The following is a 24588-nucleotide window of genomic DNA, read 5'->3' as shown; positions in this document are numbered from 1 at the left end:
AATACCCAAAAAAGGGATACAAAAGAAGTAAAGCAAAAAAAAATTGAGTGAACCCAGAATGTAAATGCCCTCGAGGCCATTTACCACAAATGGTTATATACGTCTCCTGTAAAAACCAAAAAATAAAATAATAATTAAATAAAAAATAATTAATTACAACGGTGCATATCACCTGCAGTGTTAAGCTAAACTAAAAATCCAACAAAAAACCTAAATACAAATATTCCAACAACAACAAAAAAGAAGAAATCCGTTCCATAACCATACCGTCTTGTCTTTCCTCCTCTATATATAACTAATTACAAAAAAAATAAAAAAATAAATATATATGTACACACTCTCAGTTAAAAAGAAGAAAAAATAAATTAATACAAATTAATATATATATAATTACAAAATATATAAATCACATTCATCATCTTCTACATATGTATGTGTGAACATATATTTATATGTATATTCCTCCAAATGCAAACGCTTCCTATTTTACAACTTTATAGTAGACGCAGAAGATTGTCGTACTCCTCGTTTGTGAAAATCAATGGCCTTAGCAAGAAAACTTGGCGCTGTTGTTGTTGTTGTTGCTGTATTCGTGGTGAAGTACAAAGCAAAAATTTCTTTTGAATTTTTAGTTCGGCCATCCAGTTTCGTAGATTGTGACGGCGGTGACGGCAACAATGTCGACAATATAAACGAGCATAAAAACGGAGACGACGACAACAGCACCAGCAGCTCCCCCACAGCTCCAGTGGATTTTAAGCAAAGGAATTAACCGAAAAGGCAACAACAAAACAAAAAACCCTAACCAAAAACAAATAAACAAACAATATAACACTCACACACATACAATTCTAACAAATTATGGGCTGTGGACAAAGTAAAATTCATCTTTATCCTCGTAAATCGAAAAGTAAAGCGAATGGCAAAAAAGGAGGACATGGTAAGTGTTAGTATTAGAAGAAGTAGTCATTTAGAGAAATATCCAGTCAGTCATTCAGCCATCCTGCCTAACCAATCCATTTCAAAAATGTTCACCCGCCTTCCCCCCATCCGGGCAACATAGTCTGTACCATGAAACGTATACGCAATGTAATCTAACATAACAGCATAACATTGAGAACAATAACAACAACAATAACGACAACATGCTATTGTTTAATGCAAAAATAAAGTAACCACAAATAGTTTAGCAACAACACATCAGGAGAAAACAACAAAAATAACAGAACACCGAGAGCAAATTGAAAATAACAATTAAACATTTAACACTCCATATGAAATGATTTGAAACAGTTGGTTTTTATCAACTCCAACCCCAAATGCACTCTCTCTCGCTCTCCCACAAATTATTTTTACATTACAGTAAATTAGCAATGATACCAATCTAGCGATTTTTTTACACGCAGACTTGACTAAATTAAACAAAAGGTTTAGCCCTTAGTATATTTGGACCAATTCCCAACTTTATACAACGTTAATTTTGGATTATCGACAGGATCAAATTTTGGTATGTGACCATATGTTCACACTAGCACTGCTCGGGTAAAGGTATTTAGATGGTTTATGGATCGTCTTATGAGTGTGACCATATTGGCACGCTAACACAGTTTTAATTATTTCTGTGATTTTCTTTTAACATGGAAACCCTGGCAAACACTTATTGTCAACGCCATCTACTGAATGGGAAGATTCAAAAATCGATTACGCAAAATTTAATTTAAGGGGACCCCCCCATTCTCGAGATCAAAAAATTATTTGATTTAATTTGAATTTACACTAATTCAAGAATGTCCCTACAAAATTTCAAGTGAAAATCTCAAGAACTCTTGAAGATATATCCGATTTATTGTGTCAGCATCAAGTGACGGCTGAAGGGCTTCTCAAACTTTAAACGCGTTTTTCTCTAAAGATTTTTTTGCGAATGGCTGGCACGATAACTCAAAAACTAATAATCCAATCGGTTCCAAAATTTTCAACATTTCTCTGGGAGTGTATAGCTCTCGTATGAACTAGGATAAAGCCAATCGGTGAAGATCTTCCTTATTTTTTAACTTGGTTTTTGGTAAAAAATCGGCGATTTTCCAAAAATATTTTTCAAAGGTCCACCATTTTGTTAATTTTAGAGCGAAATCAATAATCCTAGTTCATACGAGAGCCAGACATGTACTCTATCTAACACCGTTGAAATTTTCGGATTCCGATGTTCCAGTGAGGAGTTATCATGCCTGCCATCAAAAATAAGGACTTTTCTTTAATTACAAAAAAACAACAACAAAACAGTAACAAAAATTTTTTGAAAATTATTTTTCTTCTCTTTTAAATCTTCAAATATATATGTGCAAAGTTACAAACCTCAACAAGCATTGGTATTGATTTACCAGCCCATTGGAAATCTTGAAAAATTAAAATCCCTTAAACTGTTGTCCTACGGTACATATTTAAGTGAAATTGGTGTCACTTAAAAGGTACTATTTCAACTTTTGTTGTAAAATAACATATACAGTATTCCCCGCTTAATTACCTTCCACGATTATTTAATCCGATTTCAGAATGCTAAGTTATTTTCAGTACAATCCCTTATAAATTTGCACGTTTATTTACCCCATTTTAATTACCCATTTCATTTATATGCCTCTAAATAACTTCCCCAACGTAACCGTACCTTTAAATCTGTCCCATGTAATTACCCAATGTATTTTTTTCAAATCTGGCAACTTCACTTAAAATGGCTTACATTTGCTAGTGCACTTGCCACAAGTTTCGTGAAATTTTGAAAGTTTTCGTGAAATGTCTCCCAGAAATACATCTTTGTCTATCAAACTAAAGCTCCACTTAATATATCAAGCAAAAATGAACGAAACAACAACAACCAATGTCCACCGATATTTAATTAACTGGGTCCCACGGATAATTACTCTAGCGAGGTAATTAACCGTGCACGCTCAATTACCTTCCACAAATAATTACTCAAAAATCTTGAACTTTTCACTGAGATAATTAAGCGGGTTTTACTGTAATTTATAAATTCTATTTATTTACTATTATTTACTTTTTCATATGACACCTTTTTTGTTGAAATAATGAAACAAGATTTGCATGATTTCGATCATGCCCATCAATAGATGGCGCTGAAGACGGGTTTATAAAAATTGCATACCCCATTTCTTTTTGCTATAACTGCTTCGTTTGCAGATATTAAAATAAAAGTGGTTTCATATTAGAGGTTCAATCGTATATTATTTCAAAATTCGATGTTACTGGATAAAATTAAGGTTTTAAGAAATAGGTATTATACTTTCCTGATACCTTGACAACTCCGGTAAAAACTATTGCATGATTTGAATCAATATATGGCGCTGATGACTGATTGATAAAAAGTTGCATGACACATGACAAGGACCTCATCTTCGAACCCAATGGACCCCACCTTCGAACTTTATTTAAGTTTGACCTTCTGTTACCTCCCACGCAAAATTGTATAAGTTGTGCTGAAATTAAAAGTTTAAAGTAGTATATATAAAAGAGCTGAAGAGATTCTCTGTAGACGAGAAAGAGGTAGTCTTTATAAATCTCTGTAGACGAGCTGCAACAAAGGAAGAACAGAGAGATGAAGGTAGTATTTATAAACGAACTGGATAATGTCAAAAAATGGCCTGAAGGGAGCCTTAATAGAAAAAGTTGCAAGAAATCTTTATAGAAGAGCGGAATGTAGTTTTTATAGACGAACTAGTTTATTTATCCACCAAGAGCCTGTAGTGCCAAATTACAGCATCTTCGGGTGGAAAATTCGTCCCTAGAGGTTATGTTAAACATACAGTGCTGCTCAAAACATTTGCAACCAAGTCATCTGCTGGACAAAACCCATAATTTTATTGAAATAAAAAAATGTGAAACTAAGTTTTAATTACCTCATTCAAACAACATATACATTAGAACTTTTTACTCGGTTAACCTTCTTTATAAGGATTTATTTGACATATATTCAAAGGAATTGATAATTGATACTCACTGGTTTAACGAAATCCGGTAAAATGTAAACGTACTATCAGTCTTTGATAAGGTTTATAAAATATTAATTTCATATCAACAAGATTTTTTTGTAAATTTGACAAATAACGTAAAAATTCATGTTTTCTGTGCTCAAAACATTTGCAACTTATACTATGTGTCACCAATGACGTCGTTTAATGACTTATGCACATTAAAATTTTTTTTTCAATTTTTCAATATACAATTTCCCGTGCTTGGGGTCATTGTCTTTATGAAGATGCATTACTTCCGATAAAATATTTATGTATTCTTCTGGCCTTATAATTCCAGTGATTTTTGAATCGGTACAATTCCTTGTCCGGATTTTATGAATACCATAATGGTGTCTCCACCATGTTTTACAACACCTTTTGTATATCTTGGATTGAGACTTTCAATAGGGCCTGTTTTTTGTCGATCTTCTTTTTATAGATATAAAACTGTCGAAATATTATTATAGAGAAGGAAAAAAATTAACGTGTATTAAGTAGTTGCAAATATTTTGATCGGGCCAAAACACGTTTTTATATATTCTTGGGAAAATAACAACAACATATTGAAATATGTATATAATTTTTTCCAATTATAATTTAAAATGATTGTTTTAAAAACTTATAAAATCATCTACATATTAATTTCGCCTCATTTTATTGCATTTCAGTTCTAGTTGCAAATGTTTTGAGCAACATCGTTGTTACGGTATGAGATTGTTTTCATTATGGCAAACTTTTATATTTTAGCATTTTGTCTCCGAATCCATGGTTTAACGCCAAGTATAATGTGGTTCTTTTTAGGCACTTTTCGAATTCTAATGACAAAACTGCAAAAATTCTAAATTTGAATGTTAAAATTTGTAGCATCTGCTAAAATACCCTTATATAATTTCCTACATTTAAAATTTTTATTTGACGATTATTAAACCAAAACCATATTGGCATCACTGATTAAGCAAACAATACTCCCTGTAACACATCATCATCATCACCGTCGTCGCAAATCATATACACATAATAGAACTGAATTAGACGAGCGCACAGCCAAACGCACACACACACACACACCATTTCTAATTTCCATTCCCACCCATTCATTTATTGTGTGTGGCCTCCTTACTTCGTTCCTCCTCTCTGGCATATGCTTTTCAGTTTCACATGGTGTTCTACTCAGAACAGGACATAAATGTCGGTGAGCGAGAGTGTCTGTGTGTGTGAACGGGGCTCTATTGTATGTATGTGTGTGCATGTTGTTTTGTGTGGAATACAACATTTCGACATAAATAAATACAACATAAATAAGTGGTACATTTGTTCCATAAGGATTTGGAATTTATACCGAAACACACCACCCTCACATACCGCGCCAGCCACCTGTTCGTTTATTTAGATTTTTATGGCTCAGTGTTCGTTGTTTACACATACACACCCATACACATAGATATTTAAGTCATAAAGTATGCTTTGAAGGACGGATTCGTACATACAGCGGTCGTTCATTGTTTTTAAGTTTTTCAGTTGCTCTGCCAAGGCACAAAGACCCACAATCAGTGGCCAAAGAGAGTGTGAAAAGTAGAAGGGTGAAAACCGAAGAGACGACACAAAAGAGAACTAACAAACGGGCACTTATTACACCTTACAATTTACATTAAATGCGTTAAAACAAAAACAAACAAAAAATTGGTATACGCTTTTTGTTGTTGTTAATGGCTCTGTTAAGCCAACGAGGCAGTAGCAGAAGAAGAAGAAACAGCTGCAGCAGAAACATCAGCCGCCATCAACATCAGGCTTTTAGACATTTTAGCCAAGACTGAATACAATCAACATGTTAGCATTACTTTTGTTTGGCATGGTTTCCATGTCGAATTATGCGATTTTCGCATTACACACGCACACACATACATACACATTCCACACATTCTAGGTATTTGTTGTAAGCTGCATAAGCTTGTAAATATTTTTCTTGTCTTTATTAAATTTTTTTATTATATAGTTAAGAATTGTTATTTAGTAACAGCCGTAGGGGAATTGTTTTGTTTTTTTGTTTAGAGGAATGTTGGTGTGAATGTTTTGTCTATTCCAAGGCTGAAGAGAACGCCCACAGTCTTTATAGTGGGGAGCAGTGGTGATTGTATATAGACGAGCTGGAGGAAATCTTTATGTAGACGAAGTGAAGCTGGTCTTTATAGACGAGTTTGAGAGAGTTCATAGAGGGAGCTGAAGGGATCCTTTAGAGGTGATCTGAAGGAATTAAATATTGAATATGTGTAGGAAGCTTTTATAGAATAAAATGCGTCGTATAGAGCTGATGGGGAGCGAATAGAGACTTCATAGAAGAGCTGAAGGGAGTACATAAATACGACCTGAAAAAAGGTGTGGGAGTCTTTATAGACGAGCTGAAAGGAGTCTTTATAGAAGAGCTGAAGGGAGTCTTTATAGACAAGCTGAAGGGAGTCCTTATAGACGACCTGAAGGGAGTCTTTATAGACGACCTGAAGGGAGTCTTTATAGACGACCTGAAGGGAGTCTTTATAGACGACCTGAAGGGAGTCTTTATAGACGACCTGAAGGGAGTCTTTATAGACGAACTGGAGGGAGTCTTTATAGACGAGCTAGAGGGAATCTTTATAGACGAGCTGGAGGGAGTCTTCATAGACGAGCTGGAGGGAGTCTTCATAGACGAACTGGAGGGAGTCTTTTTTCAAGGAAGTCTCTATACACTACCGGAAATGATTTTATATAGAAGAACGGAAGGTAATCCAGTGAACCCCATTAGTGAACCCCATTTAGACAAGAAGAAGACGAAATTAAGATAATATCTATTTATAATATAAATAGAAAAAAACTTGTAAAGCCAAGCCGAACAAGGTGGACTAAAAAGATTCATGTTGTAGTCTAAAATTACACATTAAAAAAAAAACAAATAACAAATGTCAATATTTTATTTAGGCCAAAAGGGCATATAAACTATCAAAAATGGAAAAATGTACAAACGAAATTTCCAATAATTCGGATGTTTTTGTTATTGCAACTATCACTGTTGAACCTAAGTAGATACACATATGGCCTCTTTCCCCAGTACATTGAGCCTTTTTGCCATTCCCCTAATGACTCTGGGTCCCAATGGTGCAGATACTAGTGGCATACACATATTCCGAATACAATTGACATTCAACTCTTGGAGACAATTTCCACGCTGAGCATCCTGAGCATTGGGATGCATTAAAAGGATTGAATTGAAAGCACACAAACACACACTCACACATACACAGAAGCCATTACAATAACTGATTGATTTTTTACTAATTTGTTACTTGATTGAATGTACACATACACACCCATGCGTGAGTGTGTGTGTGTATATATATATTATCTTTCTTTCACTAACATCAATGAATCAGAATAAATATGCACATACACAGGCACTCACACACACCATTTGGTCCTGTTAAACAGCACTTGAAACGATGAATAACAACGCCATTAATGAAAACAGGACACACATGATTTGTCATCGAGAGCGCTAACGATGAGACGACGAGATGTGCAAACAAAAGATTCGGGTCATGCAAATCGAATGTTTTCATTTTATAGACCATACCTGATGGCAGTTAATGTTCTGTCGTTTTGCCTCCTTCCCGCACAGAGGATTTACATGACCTCGTCGTTTGCCTATCGCCTGAGTCTATAGCTAGGTGTTTTGAGGACGACAATAGAGAAAGGACCTGCATAAATATTTTTTTATTGTTTGTTTTGTTTTAATATCACATTAAGAATAATGTCATGTAAATGTGGAGGTGGAGGTGGGTGTGTGTGTACGGAAAAATATTTCTGAATGTTCAAGTGTGTGTGTCCGATGGAGAATAAGAACTTTGCTGCATCTGAATGATAATAGTTTTTAATTAAAATGCATTTGTGCGAGGATTGTTGTATGTTTGTTAGGAAATATATTTTTTTCTTATCTCCTTTGGCCAACCAGTAAAGATGCCCAAAAATAATTCAGGATTTTGCTTAAAAGGGCAAGGATATGTTCTTGTTTTCTTAAATTCATTGAGTTGGACAGGTCATTTGGAAGATTATAAACGATTTAATAATAATATTAAAGGGCACCTGAAAAAAGTCTTATGTCTATAGAAGAGCTTAAGAAGACCTTGTGGTTTTATAGGGGCTGAGGAAGTCTTCTAAAGTCTTCTACTTATAAAAGACCTCTTGAAGGTCTTCAGATAATAGAAAAGTTGGCCATGGTATTCTGTATATAAAAGAGCTGAAGATTTCTCAATTGGAAGAATGTCATGCTATGTTTTTTTTGGAACTTCTTGTAGTAAGTCTATGTAAGTCTAAGGTCTGAAAAAGAGTCTTCTGTCTAAAGAAGAGTTGATGTCTTCCAAAGAAGGTCTTCTGACTACAGAAATGCTAAAGCAGGCTTTATTTCTATAGAGGAACAGAGTATTGAAAACTAATTGTATGAGGTCTTCGGTATATAGAAGCACTTAAACAGGTTCGATGACGTTTTGGTTTTATACAAGAGTATGAGGTGCTCGTTTGTCTACGAAAGAGCAGCAAAAGGCTCTTTATTTAGAATAACGTATTCTGTCTATAGAAACTCTAAAGATCTTCTGACTTCAAAAGAGCTAAACAAGCTCTTCTGTCTCCGAAATACCTGATGAAGGTTTTCTGTCTAGAGATGAGGTGAAGAAGGCTTTTTTTCTATAAAAAAATATGTATTTTGTCATTTGCCTAGAGAAATATTGAAACAGACTTCCAATGTCCACAAGAGGTTGGAAAAGGTATTTTGCTATAAAAGATCTGAAGGCGATATTTCGTCTATAGGACTTTTGTCCGATGACGATCTTCTGTTTATAGAAAAATTAAAGAACATATTTTGTCTATAGATGAACTGAAGAATATCTTATATCTATAGAAGAGCTGAAGCGGGTCTGATGAAGGTTTTCTTTCAACAGAATAGCTGATGACAGTATTCTTTAGAAGAACAGAACATTTTGTATTATCTTTGGAAGCGACCAAGGACTTATACACTGTAAGCCTAATTAAGGCTTATCTTTCTTGTCTTTATATCCTTTTGATAAACACTAGAAATTCCTACCAACATCCATTTAACCAATCGAAGACCTAGATGTAGTATTAAGGGTCACATCTTTCTCTTCAAATCTTTATAATTATCCATCTTTTTCTTTTCAGGTGATTCAGAAGCCGAAACAGATGAAGAGGAAGGCCATATCGAAGATGCTGATAATCGAGAACGCGATCGAAATGAAGACTCTGAAGAGAATAGCAATAAAGAATCCAATGAAACGGATGAAGAAGTTTCGGTGTCACTGCTGCGGGCCAGAAACCTGTCACTGTTACAGAGCCAGTGAGTTTGCAATTGACTTGAATTTTGTCACCCAGATAGGTCCAACTTTTTTAATTGTAAATTTCCCATTTCAGGGAGATATCCAGTAGTCAGCAGAATTTTTTCCGAATGTTGGATAAAAAGATTGAAGAGGTAACTACAAACTTCAGGGCATCAAAGAAGAAATGCATTAACATTTTATCTCTCTTTCTCTCCTTATTATTTCTTATGAACCATTCCCCCACTAGGGACCGGACTACGATTCAAATAGCGAAACCGAAATAGCCCTAGAGGAAGCCCGACTCAATGCTCTGGTCCAGCATTGGGAATCGGCCAGCCTAACAGCTTCCATGTGTTCCTCAGCTAGTCGCTCGCTGCAAACAACACCAGTACGCCAGACACCAGCCAAGCAATTGATCCAGGCGACGCCACGTGCCATGCTAACGACGACGACGGCTATACCACCACAAGTTCTTAACTCAGAGTTTCTACCTCATCCTCCGGGTGCACCAGCTGCGAACAGTCAACTGATAGCCGGTGCGGGTACACTCAAACTTACGCCTAGTAAGCAAATAACCATTCCTCAAATGAATTCGGGCATGCTGCACCAGATCTCGGTGATGCCCCAGATACCGATGAGCATTAGTGCCACCACCGTCGTCGACAGTACGGCGTCAGTGAATATGGCCAATGTCAATACGTCCAATGCCCTGGCCATGGCGATGCAGCAGGCGGCCGCAACCCAACCACCTCCCAATGCACAAACGACACCGCAACAGTATATGTTGGCCATACCGGCTGGATCGTCGCCACTTCTGGGTAAACCGGGCCAGGTTAGTCCCAAACGTTTGGCCGATGGTCGTCTGTTGATTAATTCTAGTCCGTTGACGCAACAACAACAACAGCAGCAGCAACAACAACAAATGCAACAACCCCCGCCGACCAATCCCATGCATCAGCAGTTTATGACCGCTACCCCGCCAAATTTACAAACGACAGCAGCTGCAACAACAACACCACTCAATTATGTCAATGGAGGACGAGCGGCGACCCAATCGGCTGTTAGTATGCAAATGGCCTACTACGGCCAGACTGTGACAATGCCGCCCACGCCACAACAACAACAACATCAGCAACAATTGCAACAATATGGAGATGTTTTAGCCCAGCAACAACAGCTCCAACAACAATATGAACAACAGCAACAACAAACTCCACATGGCCAAATACAAATTCAGACATCATCATCATCACTGTCATCATCGGCATCTTCCGCGGCATCGTATTATGGTGATGTTGTACAACAACAGCAGCAGCAACAGCAACAACAACTTCATAATGTTCAGGTATAAATAAATACACTAAATTACAAGAACAATTTACGAAAGAACAGAAAACCTCATCTAAATATTTATAGACATTCAATATTTCTTCTATAGATTGAAGGACCCATGCAAATACCATAGCTAGAAGTCCTTATAGAGATGTCCAAAAGACAAGACATTTTTATGCCTCCATTATAGCTTCCATAAGCAGAAACCTCAAATATTGGTTCCTTAGACGAAAATCCATTTATATCTTCATATAGTTGTAGAAGATACCTTGCATATATTCTGTGGGCAGAAGTGTGTCTTAATGTCTTCTAAGACCTGGTTAAGAGTTCCAATGGGTGTTTGAATAACAAGTAAATCTCTATAGGACTTCTGTTTTCTTCAGCATACAGAGAACCTCTGATAGATCTCCCTGGCAAGAAGATCTCCTTTTCAATGGGTTTTCCATTGAAAATAGATCTTCTAGAGATATTTTATAGAAAAAAAACATAGTTCGAAACCCCTATATAAGTATTCCATAGGCAAGACTATAATTGTCCTTTCATAGGTCCTCTATATGCAAAATCATGTTCCGAGATGTTGTCTTCCACTTGATCTTTCCATCGGATTCGTGGCCTTCCCCTTCTGCATATACCATCAACTGGTTCGCTCTTATATGCCTTTTGAGCTAGGGCATCCTCATCCATTCTCATAACACGACCTAGCCATTGTAGTCACTGCTTCTCGATAAGTCTTACTCTGTAAATGTCCGGGAATAGATGGTACAGCTCATGGTTCATTCGACGGCGATATTCACCGTCGACGCAGATCGGTCCCTAAATCTTCCGAGAGAAATTTTCTCTCAAACACTCCAAGAGCTGCCTTATCTGCTGGCGCAAGTACCCATGCTTCAGATCCATACAACAGCACAGGTTGTATCAGCGTGTAAGTTTGGTCTGGCGAGAGATGGCCTTGTTTTTGAATTGCCCTTACTCAGACCATTGTTGTTTCTGTTGGCCAATACTATTCGTCTCCGGATTTCAAAGCTGATGTTATTAGTTTTATTTGTGGTTGGTTACCGAGGTATAAAAAATCGTTCACTACCTCGAAGCTCTAGTTTTCAGGTTCCACAGTTGGCCCCAGTCTACTGGACGTCTTGCGCGTTGATACCATCAACTTGGTCTTCTCGCCATTTACTGCCAGTCTCACTTTGGCAGATTCCCTCTCAATACGTTCAAAGTTAGCTGTTACCGCTCACAATGTTCGACCCATTATGTCGATGTTGTCGCCATTGGCGAGTAACATGTGCTGTTTAATGTAAAGATTGTCATTTCTGTTCACATTTGCATCTCGTATTACCTTTTCCAGCAGGATGTTTAAAATGTTACCTTGTCTGAATCCTCGTTCGGTATTGAAGGGCTCTGAATGGTCCTTTCCGACTTTAAAGTTACAGTTATCTTTCATAGCAGTATTAATTTTGCAGGAATGCCAGATGCAGACATGGCTTTAAACACCTTTGAGCGGACTAGTCTGTCGAATGCGGCTTTTTAGTCGACGAATAGGTGAAATGTGTCGATGAATTTTTCGTGGATCTTTTTGATTTTGGGCAGTGAATTAGCCAGGTCTGAAGTCGCATTGGTATGGTCCAATAATTTCATTGACCCTTGGCTTAAGTCGTACGCTGGATAACAACTTATATGCGATGGGAAGGAAACTTATGCCTCTGTAGTTGGCACATATCGTCTTGTCTCCTTTTTTGTGCACGGGACACAGGTGGCTGAGGTTCCAATCCTTGGGCATGCATTCCTCTAGCCAAATTGTACTAATCACTTGGTGAATGTTCCTGATCAGCGTCTGACCACCGGCCTTGAATAGTTCGGCTGTTAATCCATCGACACTTGCTGCTTTATTATTCTTCAGCCGATTAATTGATATTCTGACCTCATTCTGGATAGGTGGTATAAATTTATACCGTCAGAAAAAGTCTCTACCATTAAATATATTTTATCCATTGAAGGTCTGTAGGCTGTCTAGTAACTGTTGTCCGTCTATCAATAGATGAGCACTCCATTGGTCCTTCTATCCATTGGAAAAAGGCCAATAACCAATAAAGGCCAATATCTGTAAGTCCTGTAAAAGATAGTAGTCTGTTATAGAACTACAGCAGATTTGTATAATGCGTTCTGTTTTTTTAGAATACCAGACGAAGTTACTGTATCTATAGAACATCTATAGAAGTTTATATGTCCATAGAAGACCTGTAGATGTTCTTCAGAATATAGAAGATCTGTCAATGGAATTATATGCTCTGTACAAGTCCTCCAACCTACAGCGCTATATTTCGATTATCTTAAATATTTTGAATAGCTATTTTTAATTTCTTTTTCGCTTTTGCAGAGTTCAAATGCTGAATATAGGTTCCCACCTGCCATCAGTGTGCAACGTTTAGCACCTCAGGTCCAACGGCAAATACGCGAAACACAGGAACTCATTAAAGACTCATGTCCACAATTGTATACGGCCGGTTATGGTAGTCCCGGCCCACCACCATTGCGGAATCAGACAACAGCCGTGAATGCACGAAATCATCCCAACAGCCGAAGACCCAACCTGGAGACACAATTCTCGCAGGAGCTCTCGTGATATATAAATAATTAACAACAACCGAAAACACAACAACAAAGTTATATTTAAAGAGAAAAAAACAACAACAAGAAAAGCCAAACTAAGGAAGAAGCATAAGAAGAAAACACATTCGATAAAGAAAACTAAACAAATTTAAACCAAAATATTACAAAAAATAAAATAAAAAAACACTAGGAATCTAAACTATATATAGCAAAACAAAACGAGAGTTATTCCATGGACTACATCCTGTCGACAAATTGTTATCTGCCATGTGTGGTGTTGTGTATAAGAATTTTACGATCCTATATGTCCCGGGGGTAGTTCGGTGCCAGTGGATGCAAAACAAACACATGCATAATAATAATAATAAAACAAAATACATTGGAGAAGGAAGATGTACTTTAACATTCTCACGTTACTGATTCATAAAAATAAGAGACAACAAAAATCACTGACACACATACAACCACACACACTCACACACCAACAAAAAAAACTATAAAGCCAAAATAGTTATAAAAATCTGTTATAAAGTAAAGACGAAGACGAAGAAATTCATTCATCATAGCATTTAGATACGAAAATAGAGAATACAGGACCCATGCCCAAAATATTCATAGAACCATGTGATGAGATTCGTGTGGGTTGCTGGGGGTGCAAACATCAAGAATATATATATTTTTTTTAAAGTTCTATAGAACTCTCTGAAGATCTTCTACTTATAGAGGAACTAAATAAGATCTTTTATCAGCAGAAGCTTACAAAAATCTTGATACTGTAGGAGAGCTGACCAAAATCTTCTATGTACAGAACAACTGACCTCTACACATAGACAACATTCTTCAGCTGTTATACTGATAGAAGAACAGGTGGAGAAGGCTGTCTATTTGTAGAGGAGCTGACGAAAGCCTCCAAAATAAGAAAACCGCTTTTGTACCTTTGTAACTCATAGGCATTCTCATTACATTGGGTCACAATTTTTTTCCAAATGTATATGTATGTATGTATTTTTTAATATATACTATATATAGTATAACATCGTTTTGTAAGTCAATATTATTTTTAATAATTCACTTTCAAAATCTGGGAAATTTTAATACCAAAACCATTGACAAACTCTCTTCATACATAGGGACTTCTATTCATTATCTTCGTATATACGGAATTCATTCGATCTATTTCAATTTTGTTCCATTTTTTCCATTCATTTTTTTTATAAATGTCATTCTGTACCCTGATGCACCATATATTTACTATATAGGATTTATAAAAAAACAACAACAAATTAAATTTAATAATTTACAATGTAATGAGAAAAACAAAACCAAAAACTTTAAATGAAAAAATGCTAAGAGTATCGTAAAAAACATTAAAAAAAGCCAATAATGAAAACCTAACCAAGAAGCAAGAAAAAAACCAAAGGATAAAAGGAAAGAAAATTTAAACTTCTAATTCGATCGAATTAAAAAACAAAAACCATCATTAAACATTACAACAAAACAAGAAAACAATAATAATAAGAAGAAGAACAACAACAGCAACAAAAAATGTACCAACCTGATGAGAATTATGACAACTGTTTTAATTGTGTGCATTTCGTCGTCGTGTAACGTACACACTGTACTGCATTAGAAAATAAAAATAACAAGGCCCCTCCCCCCACAACCAACCAACTAACAAACAAAACCCAAACTTATAACTTTGTAAACGTAATTGTATTGTATTTTGAATAATTTTTATTATTAATAAAAAAAAAACAAACAAGTAAAACAGAATACCAAAAACCAAACAAAAAACAAAAAGAAAACCCGAAATAATGATAATGTGTAGCATATTATTATTTAATTATTATTATTATATTATTATTAAATATATTATTGTATTAATGAAATAATTTATTTATTATTATTAGTTCTATATATATATATATATATATATACATACTCTTATTTGATGTAAAATAGTTTTTCTTATAAAAACAAACAAGCAAACAACAAAGAAAACACAAAACAATGGAAAGTAATAAAATTGAAAAGCAAACAGAAGATAATAACAAACTCATATTGAATATGGAGTTTCGATTCAAGGGGAAAGTGGTGAACACGAACAGGGAGAAGTAAGAAAATGTATCTACCATAAAGTATATTCTATCCATGGCTCCATCTAAAGCTGATGGAGGCTCCTGTCAGTGAAAGAAATTTAATGGGAGACTTCTACCTGTGGAAGAGTTAAATGAGGTCTTTCCATAGAAGCCACACAAATTGTCCTTCTATTCATAAAGATCACACAAGTTCTTCTTCTATAGAATGCCACACAAGCGGTTCTTCTATCCATGAAGGCCCACATCTATATACGTCCTGTAAAAGGTAGAATTTCTATAAAAAAATCTACAGAAGATCTAGAAGACCTGTCGAAGGTAATCCTTTACCTGCAGAAAATCTGTTCTTTGGAATATGGAAAATCTGTAAAAGGTATTCGGAAAGTTCTTAGCCTAGCATAAGGTGGCATAAACTGCAAAAAAAGTTAAAGTTTGAACACATAAGACGCATCCGCAATTTTTTACAATGGAAAAGTTAGAAATGCGTGCTTTCATTGTAAAGAAAATTACGGATGCGTCTTTTTTGAACACCTGTTTCTACATGTGTTCATAACAGAGATGGAAGTTTCCAAAATACTTAACTTTTTTCTGTTTATACCGCGCATTTTATACTAGGCTAAGAACTTTCCGAGCTGATGATGTTTTTTCAGATTTGGCAAGTGTGCTCTATCAAGGGAAGACCAGTAGAAGTTATTCTGGGCCGAGAGAGGTCCCACAAGTAGCTCTTCTATCCATATTTTGTGGTTTCGGTCTATAGATGTCATGTTTCCTGGCTATACAAAACGTTTGGAAGATTTCTGTCCATAGATAGCGTATAGAAAGTCTTCTTTACAAAAACAGACAGGTTTATAGAAGGCCTTTTGTTGTAGAAGGGCCTATTAAAGATTGTGTATCTGTTGTGTGAACACCCATAGAAGTTAATTTATCCATAGAAGAACTGTAGAATTTCTTCGGAATGTAGAATGGTCTATAAATGATATTACATATGTCTATAGAAGGTCTGTAGAAGATATTTTGTTCAGAGAATAAAAGTAAAATGTGTGTGTGTTTTTTTTTTTTTTTTGGTCTAGAGATGACAAGTAGAACGTAAGTATGTAGAAGGGGTTTTGACTATAGAATACTTGTAGAGTGTATTCCTTTAGGCCAGTATAAGGTAATCTGTGTATACACGACATTTTTTTCTTTTACAATATAAAAGCCAACATAACATACCTATCCTGAAGTCATCTTTTGTGTATTCCGCTGTAAGCAAATCTGGGAAAATCTCTGGAGGCATATCAATATGGTTTTAAATTTTTAATAACCTTTTTGCGCAGAAGGCGCCATCTGTTAGATATAAATTGAACTTACTATTGTGTTATGACGTCTACACAGCAACACGCTACGTACTGAAACGTACGTAACGTACCATGCCAATGATAAGTTAGGATCCGATTATAAAATATATTGTACAATGAATTCAGCACTCGGACTCGACAGAATTTTTATTCGACAACAAATTTCGATGCGTTCATATACACCGTATAAAAGTATAGGATGGGAATTAAAAAATATCGATTGTTGGTAGTACGTTCAGCAGTGTAATTCTGTAATTTTTCGATGTTTCCGACATATATCGGCAAAATTCAAATTAAAACTAAAATTTATGTCAACTCGTTCATATCGGTCAGTATTGCTTAACAACTACTTTATTTTAGTCGTTAACTTACCGAATAAGTTCGTTAATCAACGAAGTTATAAGCAATTGAAAATTTTCAGTTATCGACAATCGTCAAAATTACCAACAAATTTTCAGTTGTTTATAACTCTTTTACTTAACGAAAATAGTCGGCAAGTTAACGATTAAAATATCGGTGTCGAGTGAACCACGAGCTTTACAATCTATAAGCAGTCATCGACACAGTCAGTCGTATTGAGCTGCAGCGACTACAGTGGCTAGGCCATGTTGATGGTTCATACAGAAGGGGAAGGCCACGAATTAGATGGAAATACCAAGTAGAATGCAACATCATGGAACATGGTAGTTCAAATGGTAGGAGATGCGCACAAGACCGACGCGCTTGGAAATCTGTATCAAGCCAGCTAAGTAACGATTAAAATAGTATGTTTCCATTTTATTTTCTTTCTTATGTTCCTGAATGGTAATTTTATCCCCCTGTCTTTAATAATTACGAAATAAAAACATCATTGAAATTGGTTTCAATACGTACGAGAGTAAACCTTTATTTTTTAAATGTTTATATGTATTTTTTTATTTTTATTTCTTATATTTTGTGTGTTGATGTTGATAACTTCTAAAAGCTATTATCTAAAATGTCTTATATGTAGTAAATATATATACTTAAGGGATAGAAGATAAATAAGATTTTTGTATTTATTTTAAATATATAATAAAATCTTATTATTTTGTAATTATTGTTAAAGCATAAAAGAGAAGTAAAAAACGGGTTGTGAGAGATACTGAAAAATAGAACAACCGATTGAACGGGAAAGGGGAAGAAAAAAACGAAGATAATTCACAGATACAAAATTGTAATTTGTAATACTTCAAATTTAACTACGGCTGCGCGGCATTCGAAGACATCGATATTGCATACGACCGATATAGGACAACGAGACGCCGCGATACAATTTGGTTTTAAATAATTACAGTAGTAGTTTGTTGCCATAAATTACTATGTGAAAAAAACATTTGTTTTTGGAATCAAAATGAGTTTTTTAAAAGCCTCTTTGTTTATGAGAAATTGGTTGTTCAATTTTGAACGGGTAGTGGGGGCGGGGGGTACGCATACGCTGATGAGGGAACGACATACGCAGCTGTGGGTAGTGGGGGAGGTGCCTGTTGGACATAGCCGCCTGCAGCCAATGTTTTAGGCATATATGATGCCGCCGATTCGTAGTGTCCTCCAACTGTGGCAGTTGGTGGGCCGAAACGCGACTTCTTATCGGTAGCAGCAGATTCATATGCGGATTGGTGATGACGAGGGGGAGCTTGCTGCATCTGTTGATGATGTGGTGGAGGGGCTTGTGAAAATCTAGACTGTTGACCATTGGTTCTGGTGGCTTGTGGTTGCTGTGAACTGTGTTGCTGATAGCTGCCAGCTATTTGAGCCTGGGGAGGATATTGTGAATAGGATGGTCTCTGTTGATGGTGATGTTGTTGCTGATCTGCGGGACGACCATAGTTGTTGTTATTTTGACGACCACCAAAACGCTGGTAATTGTTTTGTTTGAAACCGCCATGTGAATTGTGTCCACCGCGACCACCACGACGTGATGTTGCCGCAGCCATATCCATAAGACGTGGATTTATGACCTGAGAAAGGGAAAAAACAGAAAATAAAGAATTATTGTGGAGCTGCTCTATATAAACTATCATATGAAAAACGACGTAAAGAATAAATTTTGGATTTCCAGCCTTACCTGATTAGCTTCCTTCAGCACTTGGACGAGGTCATTGGCCTTGTTGGCATTTGATGTGGTGAATAGTGTGTATGCCGTTCCCGTATTATTCGAACGTCCAGTACGCCCGATACGATGTACATAGTCTTCCGAGTTTGACGGATAATCGTAGTTGATGACGAACTTTACATCATCGACATCTATACGTACGTAGTAGTAGTTAATTCGCAGGTGGTAGGTAGGTAGTTGTGATTGAAATAGAAATTCAATGGGTATGTTAAACCAAGAAACATTTATGAAGGCTCAAACAAACAACAATGTAGTATTACATAATTTCAATAGTTGGAACAAAAATTTATCCATCAATCGCAAATTCGACAAAAAATACCAGTTTTCTTTGTTAGAAATTTTAGACATTTGGTGTTCTTTGTGTGATTTTTTCTTTTTGATTTTTAATAAAAATATTGGACCTCGACCTTTTTCACATACAATTTTTCGTTCTATTATATTTGTGATAATGGCATGCCTTCTCCTTTTTCATATTTACGGAGTGTAGACATCCATTGGTTTAAATAAAAAATTAAAAAAATAGATATATAACATAACTTCGATTTTAAAAGCTTAATTCATTTATTAAAAACTAGGAAAGATACTTGTTTTTATATACATCATGTGGTACTTACCTGCAAACATCCTTAAGAGGGGGTGGTTTACCTTCAACTGTAATAAAATTGTTATACAAAATATATCCATCGTAACAAAGAATACGCGCGGCACTTATAATTACACATTTGCCGGCATACGGGTTCAATGTTAACAACTTGAAGGGAGGTTGGTTATATAACTGAATTTAGCTTTTGTTTTCTATTTTATATTATAATAAATTGGGAGGAGTGTAATTTTGGGCTCTTCAAAAACACCAATACTACTTAAAAAGCATTGTTTTTGTTGTTGTTTTTTTAATAAAAATATGCTAAAGCCTAAGCGCAATAAATAAATAACCACAAATAGTACTAATTTATGTTATATAAAAAAGGTACATAAAAATCGAAGTCCATTTTTTTGTTTGTTTTGTATTCTTGTTTTGAGTAACTGATGTTATTTTTGTTCACATTTTGAAATATCCCAATCGAAATTAGGACATACATACATAAATATATAACCTATATATAATATCTCATTCATCAAGTAGCCAGTCAAAAATATATGTTTCAAAGTCGCACTTTACAATAATCGCATGAATTTAAATTTGAAATGATTTTTATTACTCGAAAACTATTGGATTATATATATGACGATTAAAAGAAGGGAGAGGTAATGAAAAAAGGATTTGGGGTAAAATATGAATATGACTTTTTTGTTTTCTTTTTAAATAAAATTGTTGATATTGCATTTAATTTGATATTTTCCAGTAATTTTCGAGTTTTTTTTTTTAATTTACTCTCATCATACCCTTTGTATTCGAAACACAAAGAATAAATATTTAATAATAGACCGATTTTACCTTACTTTTTCACGCCGATTTCTTTCGTGTTTTCATATATATTTTGTTTTCCTTTAGATTCAAGCGACGACTTCATATTTTTTTGTCCTTGACTGACTCATGAAATTTTTAATATGCATTACAATGTATTTGGAACCAGCAATGTATGGAAAAAATATTCTCCTCATTATTTAACACCCCACACCATCTTCATCTATTTGTTTTTTTTTTTAACATCATATATATGTATGTGTTAAAAATCAATAAAAATTCTTCAATCACACAACATATAAAAACAATAACAGAGAGAGAGAGAGGTTAAGTGAATGTATATATACCACCCACCAACCTGATACGTATAAGAGAGAATGTAAAATATAGATATGGGAAAAATCAATTTTAGTAGACATAAAGCTGCTAAAAAATGTTCTCAGTTGTTTCATCTGTTTTGTTGTTGTTGTTGAGTTAAGGATAAGATAGAACAAAAAACTTGTGTTTTAATTGATACTTTTTTAACAGTAGGTGTTGGGTTCTCTTTGGCTTCATCTTGTAATTCTCGTTGACTGGGTTGTGACGCATGATCGACGCATGCGGTCTTTTTCCACTGCGCATCAAGTCATCACTGCAACAAAATCACAGACGAACCAAATTTCAAATAATGAAAGAATTCTTTAAAGTTATCATTTCATCCACAGCATCACTCGCCTTGCCATTATAATCAAGATGTGGCAAACAAACATTGTTGTGCACGCATCAAAAAGTACATTTCGACAATATTCAAATGTAAACATCTCGCTTACCTAATCCACGGGCAGCTACATCAGTGGCAACCAGAATGGCATTGCGACCATTACGGAACGATGCCAAGACATAGTCACGTTCTTGTTGGGACTTGTCGCCGTGAATGGCACATGCCCGCCATCCTTGACGCGAAATGGAACGGGTGATTTCATCGACGCGCTTTTTGGTCTCCACAAAGATAATGGTCTTTGTGTCTTTTTCCGATGATATTTCACCCAACAGCTTCAATAGCTTAACATCTTTTTCATTCTCTTCACAAACATCGACAATTTGTAAAATGTTGTGGTTGGCCGACAAGGTTAGAGAGCCAATATTGATTTGTATGTAATTGTCCAAAAATTCTTCGGCCAAGTTGCGAACTTCTTTGGGCCAGGTTGCAGACCACATCAAAACTTGACGATCGGGACGAATTTGTTTGATGATCTTGCGGATTTGGGGCTCGAAACCCATATCCAACATACGATCGGCCTCATCAAGCACCAGATAGGTGCAACGTTTCAAATTGGTTACGCCACGTTCAAGAAAATCTATCAATCTTCCAGGAGTCGCAATAACGATTTCAACTCCCCGCTCCAGGTCACGTGATTGATAGTGTTTAGGAGCGCCACCAAAGATGCAAGTGTTGCGTACTTGAGTTTGGGAGCCGAAATCGTTTGCAACTTGCTGGATTTGCTGAGCTAGTTCACGAGTGGGTGCCAGAATCAAAGCGATCGGGCCGTCGCCATGTTCCAAGCGTGGTTGATTATTGATATGAACCACGGCTGGTAAGATGTATGCTAACGTTTTACCCGAGCCGGTTTGAGCCACACCCACCATGTCTCTCCCACTAAGAGCGATTGGCCAACCTTGAGCTTGAATTGCAGTGGGCTTAGAGAAACCCAAACGTTTGATGCTTTCCATGACATAGTCGGGAAAGCCACCTTCGGCGAATTCCATGCTTGGTGTGGGAATACTTGATCCCTTTAGGGTAATTGAATTGAGCGATAAAAATCCATCAACTTCTTCTTGGGGGCGAGCTGCAACAGCATCGCATGGTTTGTAGAAATTCTTTTCAATGGGTGTTAATTTCAATTCGGACCAAACAATATTGGGTAGATTATCGCCATTAACACGACCAGGAGAATTGGAATTATTATTGTCGTATGGACGACGATCATTGTTGTATTGATTATTTTGTTGGGGACGACCGTAGGGTGTTGGTCGTTTATGTTGCATGCCGCCACCGGGACCACCGTGGCGCATGGGTCCAGGACCACCCGAACGTTGTTGTTGGTCACGGAAACCACCGCCGCCGCTGCCACCACGGTTCATTGACATATTTGAGCGATTATCACTACCACGATTCTCAAACCTGAGAAGAGAGAAAAAAAGAGAATGGTTAGACTTTTAGAATATAAATAAGCAAAATATAAACACAAAGTTCATAAAACACAGATTTTTATATTTGTATGATGTCCCCTTTTATATATTAAACCAAATTAATTAAATTGATTTTGATTGATTTTCACTGAACATACGCCATATAGCAGTGCACTGTTTTTTGAGTTTTGTTAAAAGAAAACTAAAGTGGGAAATAGGGGATGATGAAAACATATATATATATATATTATTTCTTCCTTCTGATATACTCCATTTTTTATCAATTAAACATTTAATGCATACAGAATAAACGTGAGTCACTCTACACACTGAACATACTTTGTCATTGATTGACATGAACTAGTATGGCTCACATTGCATGGAATGCCCGTTGTATTTTCTCTCATCAACTTGAAACAGAGAAATGAGAGAAAATACGTCATGCATGTTTTTTAGGTTTATATAAACGACGCCTAATTAAATTAAATAAAGAATAAACACATTCTCTTGGTTTTAATATCAGCCAAGTTTTAATTAAAGAACAATTACGATATTCTATTAGGCTATAATAATGTAAGAGAAAATGCATTTATTTTGCTGTTCTATTATACATACGAAATATATTGTACATTCAAGCAAAATGTGTATCAAAGATTTACCTATAATACAGACTACTTTTTACTGTATAGATATATAAACGAATGTTTCCGTTAGTATATTTGCAAGTAATTTGTATATGGAAATGGTGAAACCATTTGCAAGTCATGCAAAATGTTAGTTCGTGTGTATGCATTGAACGAAAACCTTATTTTGTGTCCATATACAGATAACGAAGATAATATTTTACCGGATACATACAAAAAATTAGATTGTACCCTTGGATGAAATGAGGGAAATACTATAAAAAAAAAAAAACTTTTTATATCAAATGTCCGGTTGCCACCTTTACGACTACAAAATGGCTGTATACCGAAAATCATTGGCTTGGAAACAGAAAATTTTCCACTAACGATCGACGATAGCATTGCTTCGCAATATATTGTGTAGCTATAGCTACACAACTACAACAATACATTAAAAAGGTCACATATAAAATTGGATTTTCGGGGTGCAGAAGGAAAATTGCCGACGACAACGAAACTAGTATACATTTCAACACCAAAATTAGGACCATATGGGTTGTAGAAAATTACATTATACAATCATATTTTAATTGCTAATATAACCATAATTCATATGAAAAGTGAAATTAACATTGTAACAATATTAAAAACATTTTTGAACATTTTTTTAAATTTAAACTCAAATACATTTTAAATAGGCAAAAAAAATCCATAGATATATACATATGCGTCGTATTGATTTTTTTCAAGGCAGCCATTTTGTATTTCATTTCTATAGTATACAGACTATTTTTTTCTTCTTCAGTCTCCAATATAAATTTTAATATGATAGTTTTATATAAACATTATTAATATCTTAGTAAAAAATACTTACATTTTAATAAATTTCTGTGTGCTGATTTCTTTAAATAAAAAATTTGTAGATTTTTTCAATTTTTATGTTGTACTAGATAATATATATCTTGCTTTCTTTGTATTCACTTGTAATTCACTTCTTTTCACTATGAAATCAGAAACACGAATGAGAGCTCTGCACGAAAATGAAATGCCAAATTAGTTCGGTAGTTACTCAGTAACTGAATACCGATTTCTAATTATACCAACCGGATTGTATTCGTGTTTTTAACTCTATGTAGTCCTCAAAATTGTTTTTATTTCTCAACATTTTCAAAATGTAATAAAAATTATTAATTTTTCTAAAATTACATAGTTTGGTTATATTTTTGCCTTTAATTTTGAGTTTGACGATTACTATGTACATGGGTTTCTGATATCCCTGGTAAAAAAGCGTTCCATTCACATAGAGTTGTAAATTTATGTAGTGTAAAACGCCCTAACGCATTTTTACACTATTTATCATGAGAATCTTTTCTCTCTCTCTCATTGGTAAATTCGAAGTGGAGTTGGAAAACATTGCCACTGGTAGGATTAGCAATGAGAGAAAAAAACACTCATGACGAATAGTGTAAAAGAGCGCCTACACTAGAGAAGATTTATACGAAATTCACT

At 35.4% G+C, this 24588-nt stretch overlaps 2 protein-coding genes across 2 annotated transcripts; one reads left to right on the top strand and one right to left on the bottom strand.

Moving 5' to 3' along the window:
* The first annotated feature begins 807 nt into the window (after window positions 1-807).
* On the top strand, window positions 808-13408 carry LOC133326402 (putative uncharacterized protein DDB_G0271606). The gene is made up of 5 exons (XM_061535056.1): window positions 808-940; window positions 9222-9396; window positions 9471-9528; window positions 9624-10721; window positions 13053-13408. Exons 1-5 carry the CDS (start codon window positions 862-864, stop codon window positions 13326-13328), a joined length of 1686 nt encoding a protein of 561 aa, XP_061391040.1. The 5' UTR covers window positions 808-861; the 3' UTR covers window positions 13329-13408.
* Window positions 13409-18163: 4755 nt separating this feature from the next.
* Window positions 18164-24011, bottom strand: LOC133326401 (uncharacterized). The gene is made up of 4 exons (XM_061535054.1): window positions 23954-24011; window positions 21097-22448; window positions 18835-19013; window positions 18164-18727 (listed from the first exon to the last, which is right to left on the bottom strand). Coding segments are annotated over exons 1-4 (2097 nt in total). The 5' UTR covers window positions 23956-24011.
* Between the last annotated feature and the right edge of the window lie 577 nt (window positions 24012-24588).

This window comes from Musca vetustissima, unplaced genomic scaffold, assembly GCF_032173495.1.
Source record: "Musca vetustissima isolate MV318-11 ecotype Yass unplaced genomic scaffold, APGP_CSIRO_Mvet_v1 utg13253, whole genome shotgun sequence".
Lineage (NCBI taxonomy): Eukaryota > Metazoa > Arthropoda > Insecta > Diptera > Muscidae > Musca > Musca vetustissima.
This window is presented reverse-complemented; position numbering and strand designations above follow the sequence as displayed.